Source organism: Nilaparvata lugens, chromosome 6 (genome assembly GCF_014356525.2).
Source record: "Nilaparvata lugens isolate BPH chromosome 6, ASM1435652v1, whole genome shotgun sequence".
Taxonomy (NCBI): Eukaryota; Metazoa; Arthropoda; class Insecta; order Hemiptera; family Delphacidae; genus Nilaparvata; species Nilaparvata lugens.
In genome coordinates this window covers 36,654,972-36,670,859 of record NC_052509.1, presented here as the reverse complement: position 1 = coordinate 36,670,859, position 15,888 = coordinate 36,654,972, and the positions used below count along the sequence as shown (strand labels likewise).

The window sequence follows — 15,888 nt, the reverse complement described above, 5'->3', positions numbered from 1 at the left end:
CATCTTCTCATCGTTTCCTCAACATTCACTAGGTATGAGTATGGTCCATTTACTTTAACGATTTTTCCTTTTTTGTAGCCTTTGCCTGATCTGTCTAGTACCCATACGCCATCGCCCTCTCCGAACACCTTTGCGTTGACTCTCGGCTTGCTGTTCCCTTGTCTAACTAACTCTTCGTCTACTCTGTCGTTGACATCTGGTAGTAATAGATCTATTTTGCAGCGTAACTCGCGACCGAACATCATAAAAGGAGGTGTTTTTCCCGTTGCTCTCTTTGGGGATGTTCTATGAGCGAATAAAAATTTATTTAGTTTTTCTTGTAAGGTGCCAGTACTTCCTTTTGAAATTCCCATACGTTCTTTGAACGTTCGTACACAACGCTCCGCCAATCCATTGCTTTTTGGGTGATATGGGGTGATACGTGCATGTTTTATGTTCAGTTCTTTGCAGAAATTTTGGAATTCATACGAAGTCAGTTGAGGACCGTTGTCACTTTCAATTATTCTTGGGTAGCCAAATTTAGAAAATAGATCTTGTAATATATTGATCGTGGATTTTGTTGTGGTTGTTGACATGGGTATTACTTCGAGCCATTTCGATCTAGCATCTACAATGACTAACCACATTTTCCCTAAAAATGGTCCTGCGAAATCTATGTGGATTCTAGACCACACTTCTGTTGGAGAAAAGTGGCATCTCAACATCTCTGTTTCTGTTTTCTTGACATGCGGTGCAGTGTTTTACATGTTCCTCTAAATCTTTGTCCAGTCCAGGCCACCATACTTGGAATCGTGTTTTTCCTTTCATTGCTACAATTCCTGGATGACCTTCATGAAGAATTTGTAGTACTTTTGTTCTTTATCTTGTGGGTATGACTAAACGACCCGACCAGAGGAGTATGCCATTTTCAAATGATAGTTCTTCTCGCTTATTGTAATATGGTAGTAGTTCTTTGTTTACATTTGTATATGTTGTCCAACCACTCCGGAGATAGTTTGTAACTTTTGCAAGTGTTGTGTCATGTTTTGTTGTTTCTTGTAAGCTCTTTGTTGATAATGGTATATCTTGAAATCGAATGTGGAAAAGATGTGCTCTATTGTTTTCCCCTAACTTTTCGTTTTTTGACTTCAATACATTTTCCAAAGGAAACCTTGATAGCATATCCGCCGTTGCATTATCTGCACCTCTGTGATAATTTATTGAGTAGTCGTATGAGCTCAAAATTAAAGCCCATCTAGCAATACGGTTGGAAACAACTTTTGGAATAGAGTCATTTTCACCGAAAACTTTCACTAAAGCTTTATGATCAGTACGAATCTCAAAGTGTCTGCCATAGAGGAACTGTTCAAAACGTGTTACTCCGAAAATTCAACCTAATGCTTCTTTTTCAATCACACTGTACCGTTTTTTAGCTTTGTCAAGTCGTCTTGATGCGAACAAAATTGGCCTTTCAGTACCATCAGTATATATGTGAAAAAGAGCTGCACCTAATCCGACTTCACTTGCGTCTGTGGCAAGAATTAGAGGAAGTGATTCATCATAATGAGCTAAAGTATCTGATGTTGTTAATAAATGTCTCAATTTTGTAGCGATTTGTTCATGTTTTTTATCCCAGTGCCAATTTGCTCCTTTTTGAAGTAATTTGTGTAACGGAACGCACAGTGATTGTAAATGTGGAACAAATTTACTGTAGTAGTTGATTGATCCCAAGAAGGATCTTAGTTCTTTGACATTTTTCGGTGATGGCATATCTTCTACGGCTTTGATGTGTTCAGTTGTGGGGTGTATACCTGTTTGATCTATTCTGTGTCCCAAATAGTTTACTGATTCCTCAAACCATTTACATTTTTATTACCGTAGAGGTAAGGGTAGATTGAATTTGAGGAACCAATTAAGTCCAAACAAAGGTATGTCATCTTTCTTTATAACAATTACTGGTAATTTCCTGGAGTCACCAAAAGCATTGACAAGTGTTTCAATGTCAATCCCTGTGTATGCCGTGAGGTTTCTTGTTGGTTTTAAAATGGGACTTCCAATTTTTTTTCATAATTTCTCGTTAATAACGCTGTAAGCGGCACCTGGATCATACAGCATTTTCACTGTGTTGTTGTTGAGTTTAACGTTCACCATTACTTTACAGCCTTTTTCCAGAGTTCTTATATGTTCAATATCGGAAAGTGACAGGTTGTCATCTTCTATTGATAAATTTTCGCGGACCTGATTTATCTGTGTCTTTTACAATTGTAGCCTTCCCCTACTTTTAGACATGCTCTAGCAAAATGGTTCTTACCTCCGCAAGCTTTACAAAATTTGTTATTTGCAGTGCACATGACACCATCAGAATGTCGCCGGTTTCCACAACGGAGACAATGTGTATTTTTGTTCAATTTTAGAGTCGATTTCTTTTCATATTTTTCGTTGTACTTTTGAGGGTTAGATTCCATTGCCTGATGTTTATCAGAAATTTTTACTCTATTCAAATTTGTAGAACTGTTTTTAATTTCTTGCTGTTGAAGGTTAACGGTTTCTAGCAATTTTGCTGATTCTACTATTTTTGTAAAAGTTGTTTGTGTTGATGCATGCATTCTCAATAACTCAAGTTGCCAACTATCGTTGTTGATGCCTAATATGAACTGATCTCTTAAACGTTCATCCAGGTTATCACCAAAATTACAATTTCCTGCGAGAAACCTTAAATCTAGTTCAAATTGAGTTATGGTCTCACCTTCATTCCGGAATCGTCGAGAAAAACAAACTCTCTGGGATAGAGGTGCTTGTGGTTTCGTGTAGTATTTGTTTAAGACTTCTATTGCATCATTAAATCCAATGTTGTTTATGGGGGTCGGATGCATAGAATCGAAAACTATCTTGAATGGTTGCGGTCCCAGATTCTCAAGTAGTAAGTCTCGTTTTTTTTCTTCGTTTTTGATGTTTCCATTTCGTAGGAAAATCTTGAACCTTTCGTGCCAATATATCGAATCTTCGGTTGTTCCGTCGAATGGTTGACATTTGCTGTGATTTTTATTTACCGACTGCGCCATGTAGAATATTAGAAATAAATAAGTCTCAAAGATTAATACTCAACGTGTGTAATCTCTATTAAAACATGTAGGATAGAGTGAATTCCAATCAACAAACTATTAAATATTATAACTGATTTATGTCATCTGTTTTGCATAACATCTGGTTTCTGGTATACTACAGATACTTTATAGTAAAACTACAAGTCTTCATTAATATAGAATTATATTCAATTCATTCACTATATTCACTAATACATATTCACTAATATTCTCTAATATATTCACTAATTTATATTTCACTATAAACATGTTGAAGCACATTCAATTGATATTGAACCATCTAATTTCAACATCCTAAATACTTAATACCGTACGTACTTAATTGAATTTTTCACTGACATACTAAAATAGATTCATCCGCATAACGCTTAAAGTCGCAGTGTTTTTGGCATTATCGCCAGTGGAACAAGTGTTGCGTTAATTCCCTGATAGATCGATAAGTCCTAAATGTCTGAAAATTATGCTTGGTTTTAAGTAAACTAGTTTTTAATTAAAAAAAAAACGATGACATTGGGTGGAAATTGTTTCTATCTATTATCTATTAATCTATCTATTTCCAACAATTATTTCTATTTTCAAATGAATGACATATATATTATTGGTTTCTTGTTTCTATATGATTCAATTTTAATATTTTGCTTTGGAAAATTTCGATTGAACTTAATGGACAACAACCCACAGATCTACCTTACATTCAACCTTATCTTGAATTAAATTCCATTGGAGATTTATTCGGATATCGCTACTAGACCATTAGGAATCGTCGATATAAACAATATATGGGTATACTGTGAGAGAGAACAGATTCAGTAGTATGTGATCAGTCTTATAGATGCCGAGCTCGGAAGCCTGCCCTAAGTTCTGGACTTACAGAGTCCACGACTGAAATAAGCACTCGGGTCTAAATCGACTTTCTGAGTCACGGGTTTATCTTCTAAACTCCGGGGTCTATAAAGTTCTCGACTTATTTGAGTCCAGGACTTCAACGCAGTAAACTTGAGGAAAATTCACAATATTATATTTTTGTTATTTTGGCAATGGAAGACAGCTGATAGAAGAGGGCTTATTCAAACGAGCATGATCTCCAAACTATATTAATTTTGTATCAATTATTTTGTGAAAACACGTCTCGATTTATTTGAAGGCCTATAAAGCAAAACCTAACCTTTTGAAACATGGATGAATAAACATTTGATTATTAATTTCATGTTATGCTATTATTGATCATTGATCCTTGCCAGTGATTTTGGAATAAAAATTTTAGTAGGCTATTGAGTTGGAAAACGTATTTGCTTTGAAAAAAACTGGAATGATAATAATTTATTATTATTAATCTGTTGAGTATGACATTGATTGATAACATTCACAATGAAAGATGAAATTCTAAGGCAATCCTTGTATTATTTTTCTTGAAAATTTTTAGGTTATGTCACAGTCGGGAAATAAGGTTTTTACGCATAATTCTGATGGAACTTTTTTTAAAAATAGACTTGCTAATTATAAATTATAAATTTAGATGTACTAATCCAAATAATTTACGTATTCCAAGACATTCATTTGGCTATTAATTTACTCCAAATGTGTTTGCTCAATTTAAGTCCAGAACTTAATTTTAAAACATACCTCAGACGAGAGTTTAAAATCACGCTGTTTTAAGGTCTGGACTTAACGATATTTGATAAATTATTGACTCGGGAAGAGGCGAGAATCTAATTCAAGTCCTGGACTTATAAGCCCTTCACTCAGAAAGCTAAATTATAAACTCCAGGGTCTAACATGATCTCTAAACTCCAGGGTCTATTTGAGTCCTCGACTACGTTAACGCTCTGACTTGGTAAGCCAATTTTCTGAGTACGGAGTTTGAAGCCAGTCTAGAACTTAGCTGAATCCCGAGCTCGGAAACCAGCCCTAAGTGTTGGCTAGTGTGTGTAGCTAGCGAATGAGCAGTGTTAGTTCAGTAGTCGCATATCAGCCACTAGATATGTAGCCACAACTATTATAGCTACGTAGCTGCTGTTCTAGATATTAGATCGCTAGGAGCGCGGCACGTTCAATTAATTAATAAATCTCTCTATTTTCCTTGCTCTGTTTATCCATGTAAAGATCATGATCATGAAGAGATTTAATGTTTTGTATGTATACAAGTACAGCTTATTCTAGAAGATAATGTCTTGTACATTGAATAGTAATGTTTATTGGTAGTCACCCTCCCCCTTATTTTCACATTATTCTACTCTCTCAGAGTTGGTGCGCTATTTGCAGACGTTCCCTATATCTAAAACACTCTCAGTTTTATAATGTGCCTTTCTTTGAGACTACTTCATTTGAATGTCCATTAGATTATTATTTCTCTCCTTGCTTTCTCTTGAGCAAACTAATTTATTAATCAGGGTCAAGTGTAGGAGAGGGCCGCTTACGTTCCAGCTAACCATCAATGAGACAGAAAAATAAACGTAGTCTAGCCAATTGTTATTCATGAAGATGAATAATCTCCTAGAGAGGAGAAAACAAGTTGCATATTCTCAGTTGTAGTTGGAGGTGAAAAATAGAATAAGTAATAAAACCCAGCCATATTATTTGTTGCACATCGATTCAACGTAGTTTAACCTTGTTTGAAGATGACTGTATAATTTATAATGTAATTTCTGATCATAGTACAGCAGCAGGTTATAGAACGATAACGTATTCGCTCCTTCATACAGAAACTACTTGTATTCAATTTGACTTCTGAGTAGCTACAAATAGCTTTTATCCTCAATTTGATTCACTCTGTAACTTCTATTCTTAGATAAATTTGAACGATTTTTACTCATTTAATTACTTTTTTATCGTGTTTTGAGATTAAAGAATTGGTTTGAAAAAGGAATTAGGGATCCTCAAATAATAACTAGGGAACTGACTGCTGGATAGGCCTACTTTCACAGTAAATATGAGGCCAATGCATTCCTGATCTGGAACGTAGGCCTATACTGAAATTTGCGTCTATATTGATTTTGGTATACAAACCTAAATTTTGGTGCACTGAATCAATTCCGATAAGAATGGATGTTCAACTCATTCTAACAATAAATTGTCATATGTAGTACAGAGTAAAAATAAATCAATAAATCAATTAATTTAATAAATAAGTAAATCGATTTAATCAATAATTTTATCAAAAATAATTTATTCAATTAATCGATTTGATTTATTAAATTAAGAAAGTAAATCGATTTTGAAAGAGAGAGATTTTCAAGTAAATGGAGCGGCAGGGAACCATGAGAGCTCCAGCCAAAAGTTCTAGAAAAATATCATTCCTTTCAAACTGATAACTATTTGTTCACTGATTTCGCAAACTGATCTTCATTAACTTTTTTTTTCAAAATTTCAAAGCCTTCTTACGACAATAAAACATGACTGACGAGACAATACTTGATAGACGGCTCAGCACTTCCCAATTCTGAAAGCCTCCTACGACAAGGAAACATGACAATACTTTGCTTCAATACTTGATAGACGGCTCAGTACAATAAAGAAGCCCACTCTCTTCAATTTGACAATAATCAACTACCTTTAAGCAACCATCAGCGCATCAACAGACAACAATCATCCACTATCTTTAAGCATCATCAGTGACTTTCTCTAAACAACGATCAACTATCTACCGACTACCCTTAAGAACCATCAGTTCCTACCTTGAAGCATCCATCAGCCCGCGGCCCAGTTGGCCCCACAATCCGATGACCACAACTGTCGTATGACACTGTCTGTACTTGTCTTCATCATGCAGGCTCCGCACCAATAATGTGTCAACTCAAAACCCTTTATTGGAGGCTGCTGTCTGTTAACGCACAATGCCTCCGGAGCAACTGAGCCTTGCAGTTGTGTGATGGCATCGAACAGGAGCGTTGTTGCTTTATAATGAGAGAGCTGCACATGCACACACGCGCAGGCACAAAATACGCCAGCAGCCACTTTCGACGGACGATACGTCGGTCGCGTCGAGAGTCCAATCCGTCGATTTGGCCGCGGGCGACCGTCCGCTTGCTCGCTCGTTATTGAAGACCTGCACCTCTCCCGCCAAAGACGAGCAGGAAGCTCTCAAACAAAACGATCCAGCGGCCTCTTTATTTACATTTCAACATGCACATGATCTTTCTGCCCACCCTGCCAATCGTCACCAAAGGGTGCTACTGTTATACTCGATAGCAGCAATAGTGAGAAGAGTAGACAGATATTTGCCTAGTTTATGATTGTAGCTGATGACAACGCTCGCTCTCTCTCTCTTCCTATATCTTTCAATCTCTCACTGCCTCTCTATCCTGTTCTGGTGATTTAAAACGATTAATTTCTATATAGAAATGTTCAGTACCTGGTAGTACCGGTCCATTAAAAAACTGAAATAGGCGAGAGCTGCCCTAACAGAAAATGACGATTCTCCAATAAAAAAAATGAAAGTGATGATATCTATTACCGATATGGAATCGTTTCTTGTAGAAAAACATACAAGTATCTTGTACTCTTAACTTATAAACTCTCCTGTTTCTCAACACAACGACTGAATTGTGCCACAAACTTCAAGCGCAGTTTGCCCAAAGCCGGGCAACCAGTGGTAGATCGGCTACTTACAAAGGTACTCCAACATTATCTTTGTCAGCTATCGCTGTACAATGGATGCAATTGCAACAAGCGGATAAAGTACGCAGTGCAAGGAAGAGATAGAGAGAGATTATGCAGTAGCTTTGACACCTTTGAACAGATATTTCCTAGACGTATTGGTAGGCCAATAGCTGTAAGTTGTGAACAGTACTTACGCCAACTCAAGCTATAACCAAGAAACTGTAATCGAATGACATCATTCTACTTGAATTATTAATGACAACTGCGTCAATACGTTTCTCTCTAAATCCAACTCATTCACTCTCTCTCTCTCTCTCTCTCTCTCTCTCTCTCTCTCTCTTATTATCTCTCTGTGTTAGACCTTTGTAGGAGAGTTGTCGCTGAGGCAAGATGTCCGCACATAAATCCTGAGCTTGTCACAACAATAGCGATACGGAGATAAGGAGACAATAAATGCTAGGGTTGGGGCTTCTGGTCACTCTGTGTGATATATACTTGACAATCGCTTTCAATGTATGTGCGCTGACTTGATGTGCTGGCTGGACGCTTGAGAATTATGGCGTTTCTTTGGCAATACACACAGAGATTATGGATGCCAGAATTGAGATGTGGATGATGTATGAACCGATTGTATTTGACAGTAGAGATAGCGTGGGGTGTTTTTAAGTGTTCAAAATATAAAACAATGATTATTGTAGACAGAGGATCAAAGTCTAGGGACCATAATTCACAATAAATCACGAAGCAATATACTGGCTGTCCTATAGCATAGAGAAAAGTATACTACTATTCTCTATATTATAAAGAATATGAAGAATATTATTCATGGATGGGGTGAGATATATTAACCTATTCTAACCTTCCAACAACATTTATGATGAACTAGCTTACCCGGCGAACTTCGTACCGCCAAAATGTCAATGTATCTCATGTAACACTTGACTTTATTTGGTGAATCATGAAATTTATCTGACAATCAATATTTTCATTTACATCTCAATACGGACTTCGTATGTGCTTAGTCATGCATCCCGGAAACATATTCTTCTCAATCAATTGGTAGTAATATCTATCAGTAAAGTGTTGAATTAGAAAAAAAATAGATAGGTTGAATCAGTGTTTCAAAGATGAATTTAATGTTTTCATAGTTGTTTATTGTGAATAGATAGTCCAGGAAATATGCGATGCAGCATTTTATTTATATAGATAATTTTCCAACTGCAAAATAGATAATTTACTAAAAATCAATTAATTCTGAACACAGAAGAAGGCTGTTATTATTCGAAATTATTCGAAACAAAGCAATGTCTTTGGAGCATGTAAGTCTTTAACCTGAGGCCGCAATGATGGATGGTTGCACACAGAATAGTCATTTTCTTTTTAGTCTGGTCGTTTAGAATAAAATACATGGGCGGAGGCCTTTTATGGAGCAGCACACACTTTTGTCTACTATCTACCGACGGCTGCTGTATGACGCAATGATTATAACAGCTGATTTTTATTTCTGTGTGTGGCCAGCTCACGATTCTTCTCCCATAAGGATTACATGTAAACTTTGAATGACCGTAGGGAAGAGTCCTAAAGTCGGATTATCCTATACTATTAAACGAGCAATAATTTCTGTTTATATGTTTTGTGACATCTTAAAATTATTAAGACCATAAAATAAAATAAATCCAAGTAATAGAAGATATTATTATTGTCAGAGGCTAGGAAGAGTATCAAATGTACTGTTACCTGATAGCAATGAAGATTACACTTATCAACAGCTGTGACTGAGATAAGAGTACCGTTCTATACGGCATATTTTGGAAGAGTTATTTATTGAAAATTAAAATTTATTGCGAATAATTTGTAAATTGTTTATACTTAGTGCCGGTTGCAGTAAAACCGGGTTATTCTTAATACTGATTAATTCCAGTAGAATCATATTTTTGAAATGGTCTTCTCCGATTTGGTTCACGTGAAATTAATCAGGATTAAAATTCAACCGGCTTTTGTGCAACCGGGCCTTTGTGAGGGAAATTTTCCTCTGGAAATTAATCTCATAAACATTTCTATATTAACTATATATACTATTATAATTTCTTCTTTCGTGATAAATTGTTTATGCTTTTGTACTCTAGAGCGAAGCTCGGTCCTCGATATCCTATTATATTGATTCAGCAATTTCTGTATAGATATATTTATATAGTTATGTGGTTATCTGGTTACCTGGCTATCTGGTTATGTGATCATATGGTTGTATGGGTATATATTTATGTTAAAATATTGAAAAAAAATTGAAAATAAAAACGGATCACGAAAACGGCTCTAACGATTTTCACTTAAATTTGGAACAAATTAGGATTATGATATGAAGATTCGATTGCTCTAGGTATCAACCCTTGGATTACTCACTGAAGGACACTAAAAGGATTAATACGTCCTTGGAAAAACAGCTGGAAATTTTGTCGTCTATAGATACCGTAATGGAAGAGAGTGACCGAGTGCTTGTGTGTGGAATCATCCAGCTGATCTGACGAGAAGAAAAATTCAGCAAGAGAAACTTATTTTCGTTTATTTCTTTTTTTTTAGAAAACATGTTCACTTCAGAAAGTCCAAAATAGTAACTAGATGCTGTTAGTGGTACATAAAAAAAATTGTAGCAAACATAGTATCTCATTCTAAATCGAATTCATAGTATATCTATTTGTAATAATTGATGATGTGTTTGTTTTTTGAAGTGTGAATAAATTGTTATTTTGATGAGTGATAGTAGCTTAACCTAGATTTTGATTTTGACTGTAATATAAATTTGAAAAGGGACAGTTTTGGGCATAAGTCTGTTGTGCCTCCTCAAATAACTGTAATAGTTATTTATGCAACTAGTGCGCAAAGTGACAGTTTGCTGCACCGAAAGAAACGTTTACTGGTCTGGAATGGTTTCTTGAGTGCAGTAGAGGAACTTTGCGCACGTATTTCACATTGAATTTTCCTACAGTTACCATTGAATGTAAAAAATAGGTAATTGAAGGTAAAAATGTCTCATAATTCATCAATTTTTTTTGAGCGTTATATTGTGGCACTTGAATTGCTTATTATGAAGAATTGCAATCATTGCACACATAAATGTTCAGAAGTTAATTGAAATTACAATAGACGTGATATTTCAGAGTTATCCAGGAGTCAATTATTTTTATCCCATCTACAAAAAATCATAAATTAGTACTATAATGAAGATTATAATAACAAAATAATATGATTGATGTTGAAAAATAATTCCTTCCTACATAGGTATGAAATGATATAGTTTTACTCATTTCGCTTTAAATCTAGTATTTACAGGGTTTTCTAACTTAGCTTTTTCGGAGAGTAAAAGTGGAATTCGAATATTCTTCTTTCTTATATGTTAATTTTTTTTCTTCAATTATGAGTCAATTTTATGAGCTACCGCTGCTGCCTACTATTGTGTCTCACTTCCACAATCACATTCAACACTATCCACATCCATTTTTTACACAAATTATTACGAAAATCAAATGAGAAACAACAAATTTGCATTCAAAATACGCGCCAATGGTTGATTTGAATGATGGAAGTATGGAGAACCGACAGGCGCGCGACCTAGCGGAAAAAATCGTAACTACGTTCGTTCCATCTTTCCACCTACCTATCTAAAAACAATTTCCAGAAATTATATTAGATTTACGGTCTCAAATTACGAAAAAATGCTCAAAGTATCCTAAAAATAACATGGACACCAGAGAATTTTGATTGTAGTTTTTTTTATTCACATGGATATCAATGAACGGTAATTATATAACCTCAAAATTCAAATTTCATAATGTGTATTTGCTAGAGTACATTTCTCATTGTTTGCAGTTGCAATAATAATTATCAATAGAAAAGAAACATTATTAATTATTAAATGATGAGAAGTAATTATTAAATTATGATTTACATGAACATTATTCTTATTTTGGATTTCTAGAATGAGATTTCATCATAAAATGTAGCCATTGAAGTGATTCTCATCCGAACACAGTCATTCTAACCAACTTAATTTTGGCTTTCGCGTACCATTCATCCATATAACCCACTAACTATTTTGTGTTGCCATGTTGCAAATCTGGAGTACGCAAAGTAATACTTTGTAATCAGTGCCGGAATGGCCACTTTTCAAGGTATCTGTAGGAAAAAATAATTGTACAACTGAGAAAATGAATAAAAACTATAAATTCAATCTTTCGTTACGAGTTATCTATGCTTTTAAACTCCAGAGCAAAGCTCGGTCCCCCGATATTCCAATTATATTAAGCAAGCAATTTCTGTACATCTATTTTATATCTGGTTATTTATGTTCAACGGATCTCGAAAACGGCTCTAATGATTTTCACGAAATTTGGAACATAGTACGTTTATGATATAAAAATTCGATTGCACTAGGTCTCATCCTTGGGAAAACTCGCTAAACGACATTGAAATGATAATAATTCATCCTTGGCTGGAACAGCTGAGACTTTCGTCGTCTGTGGATGGTAGAAAGTGAGCAACGATTCTGTGGAAAATAAAAATATCGGATCCCCAGAATTCATAAGCTGACGTTCATTCTAAACACGATCATTTTAGAGAATTGTGTTCTGTTTATCAATAAAAAAAAATAAAGAGCGAAGCCCGGTGCTCCAATATCAAATTTGATATGTCATGAACCTTGTCCTGAACATAACGTACAGAACTAAAAAAATCATCAAATTCGGTGCACACATAAAAAAGTTATTGAATGTCAAAATTTGAGGCTCGATTTTTATTTATATAGATATAGTTCGGTTGAGTTCAGAAGTTGTATGCTGTGTGATATCATGTGCGTTTTTAAGAGATTTTTGCATGAATACATGCATACAATATTGGATTTCTTGTATAACGTTTTATATTTTTCTCATCAACAAATAGGAAATGTCATATAGCTCAACCTCGAAATCCTTATTCATGTCTAATTCACGTGTAAGAGCCTTTAAAGAATTGCAACTTTTCATGAATGTAACTTAGATTAGTTGAATATAGTTTCACCTACCTGAGAGTTGAGTTGGAAAGTTCAAACATGACGGTTGTGCTTGAGACCGCTGTATAAATGTGTTCCTCAGTTTGTTTTAGTATTAAAAGTGAAACGAATAAGCAGGCTAATGTTTGTAACTCACAGGAACAGTTGGAACAACTGTTGTTCGAGTGACGTTTCAGTGAACATTGCTGTGAAGACTTTTAGGTTAGAATCAAAGCCAATGCAGAGAATCTACTAGAATTACGAAGTGTTGGAAGGGGTCGGTAAAGGTTGAGCAGCCTATGAAGAGATAAGTACAACGCTATTACCTTCCCAGCTATATAGTTATAGTTTAAGGCCAAACTGATAGCAACCTGATTTTGATAGCAACCTCGGTACCTTACTACGTAGTTTGCGATAAAAGAAATTGTTTACAATTATAAAGATCAATATAACTACAATAGGAATTGAGAACGGCTCTTGATATTGATAATGTGGAGGAGATGCTAAAAATGAAAAAAATTCTGAAATAAATAAGAACACAAAGAAAACAATCAAAGAAGAGATAACTGCCCTCAATTTGACATCTATTTATTTATAGCTGAGCAGAATCGTAAAATTCATGAGAAAAATAAAAATTGAAACAGGAGCTGCAAAAGGGAGAAGTTATGTTGGAATATCTTCAAAATAGGTAATTCATTTTGAAAAATGGTTACCTCATTTTTATCTGAGCAGTCGATAGGAGGACAGCCCGACCTGCAGTGAGGTCTTTCGGCTCTTTGGTGTCAACTTCCGACCGCAGGTCGCATTTTCTCCTAAAAAAAAACAATTGAAAAAGATTAATGAGAGCGTCAAAACATTTAGAAAGAATCAAAACTTTCAAGAGATCTCAATATATTACTTGAGTGCCAGTATCAGGTCTGGAAATCTGAAAGGAATCATTAGTATATCACGATCTAAAACAAATTCGAGACTTCTATTCTAATAATAACGTATTTCATCTCTATTTATGGAATATATCCAGTGTTAGCACATCCTTCATGATGTTTTCATTTTGGAATACATCTATACTATCGTATAACAGAACCCCCGATTGAATTGAATCTACAAATCTTTATCACTGAATCGCGTTTTCTTGAGCCCTTTCCAAAAATCCAGAAGGATTAGCTCAGTTGATATTTGTCCTAGCCTTGTTGGAATGTAAACATTCAAATGTAGCAATGTTTGTTTGTGAGGTAGGTGATGTTTCCGTGGCTGAGAAGTGAGGAGCGTCAGTGAAAGGTCATCAGCGGTGAAGAAGTACACGATGATGCACGAGATAAAAGGCTAATCTGACGGACAGTGTGCGTGCTTTAGCATCCCGATCGCATAGATTAGTCGTGACCAGGGTATTTGGCCAGCCTGTTGATTTCCTCTCGTGATTAGCGAATAAGAAAGACGCCGATTGTGCCGTTATTCCACATGACCACTTCGCACCAACGATTTTCTCACCTTCTCGCCAGTGTCATTTCGGCACACTTGACTCTCAGATCTTCATGTTCTCTCAGGATCTCTCTCACGTTTTCTCTGTGAACTCATCGTGAGTGGGCAGAATTGAACATTTTCAAATAGATTAGTTATTCAAAAAGCTTTAATCATAGCTCAATTATAACTTCTGTTTCAGGAGGAGACGGAGAAGAACGTATATGGGAATGAGAATTTGAAGTTTTCATGAAAAATTATAAACGGAAGAAAAATGTTGGAGAGCAATTTCCATCTTGATCATGGGAGTCTCCACCATAGGAGACAAGGGAGACGCGTACCCCAAAATTCAAAAAATCTCAGATATCCAACACTTTTGTGTAGCAGACATATCAGAAAAAGAGACGGCTCAGTTTAGTCTGTGATTCCAAACATTACAAACTAGCTGAGTCATCGATAGACTGGAAGAATAAATATTAGGGCCTACAGAGCAATAGAACTAAAATATTTCGTTTCATCATGAATACTATAAAATAAAATATTCGGATTCATTTCTCTACAGAACCAATTTTATTTGATTACATTATATCCTTTGTTTATAGTTTAGTCTATCGAAAGCCATAGAAGTTATAGTTAGTAGTAGTAGTAGTAGTGGTGGTAGTAGTAGTAGTAGTAAAAGGCCCTAGTATATACTAGTTTCGTAAACGAATTAGTTCCTCCAACTAAAAAGATCCTGATAATCGATCTCCTTCCTCATACAAAATTCTTCATCATCAAACACAGGAAGCAATTTAATCGATCAATTGTTCATTTTGGTTGTATCTCGATCTTGGAATAGATCTCCGATCCGCCTATTCCACTTCAACAGCGATACATTCCCAAAAAACCAGTCAGGTATCTCCACAGTAATAAATAACATCTAGTTGTTTTGGAAGAAGCAAATCTTCTTTCTCTTCTCCTAACAAAATCTACCCTCTTATTTTCGCCAACATCAATCTGATGCTCACGCATTCAATTATCATTTTTGTGATTTTACGATAAGCCTCCCCGGATTCGGATTGCTTTTGACACTATTATCCTCGAATTAGAAAGGTGGAAAAAGCAAAACTTACATCTTGATGCATAATAAATAAGTGGGTTAGTTCTACATGTCGGCTCTATCCTCTATTATCGCCTGATAATTGAAAATTATGCACGAATAGACAGATCGCCAAGTATCATTCTAAGTTATGATGCAACTTCCATTCCACAAAAGTCGTTATCGTAAAATTTTTTCTCGAAGAGTGCTCTATATCATCCTGAAAGAGAAGCTTATTGATTCCAAGGAGATAGCGGAAGAAAAGACAATCAATTATGAAATGTAGAATTTGCCCCGAATGACCTATACGATTGGAAATAAACATTTGAACTAGTAGCTCTGTGAACAGTAGACCTCACGCAGTATTCTCATCCACAAGTACCTGATGTCAACTGTTTTAAATGTTAACAAACTCAATTCACGTTTGAATTTGTATTCCATATGATATAATTCATCCAGTTCCGTGATGATCTTTCTATCTGATGAAAATTATTTTTTTTAGAATCAAAAATATTATAATTTCTCCAGCATTATTTAGTTCATTTGTCTAATTTCATTCACCTATTAAATTAGTTTTTTCGAATGTGAGAATATTGATACAGATGGGCACGCATAATAATACCATGACTGCAAAACAAAATATTGAAACC

General features: G+C 35.3%; 1 protein-coding gene across 7 annotated transcripts in view; it reads right to left on the bottom strand.

The window, feature by feature from the left end:
- LOC111048106 (BTB/POZ domain-containing protein KCTD1) overlaps positions 1-15,888 on the bottom strand; it is a 298,361-nt gene that overhangs the window by 75,514 nt on the left and 206,959 nt on the right. For 5 of the 7 annotated variants that reach the window (XM_039430713.1, XM_039430715.1, XM_039430714.1 and 2 more), the window contains one exon: positions 13,416-13,514. In XM_039430713.1, the coding sequence (XP_039286647.1) occupies positions 13,416-13,514 (99 nt within the window). Of the gene's footprint in view, positions 1-6,757; positions 6,949-12,735; positions 12,964-13,415; positions 13,515-15,888 lie in introns of those variants that run through there. The other 2 variants (XM_022333957.2, XM_022333958.2) reach the window with 2 other exon arrangements.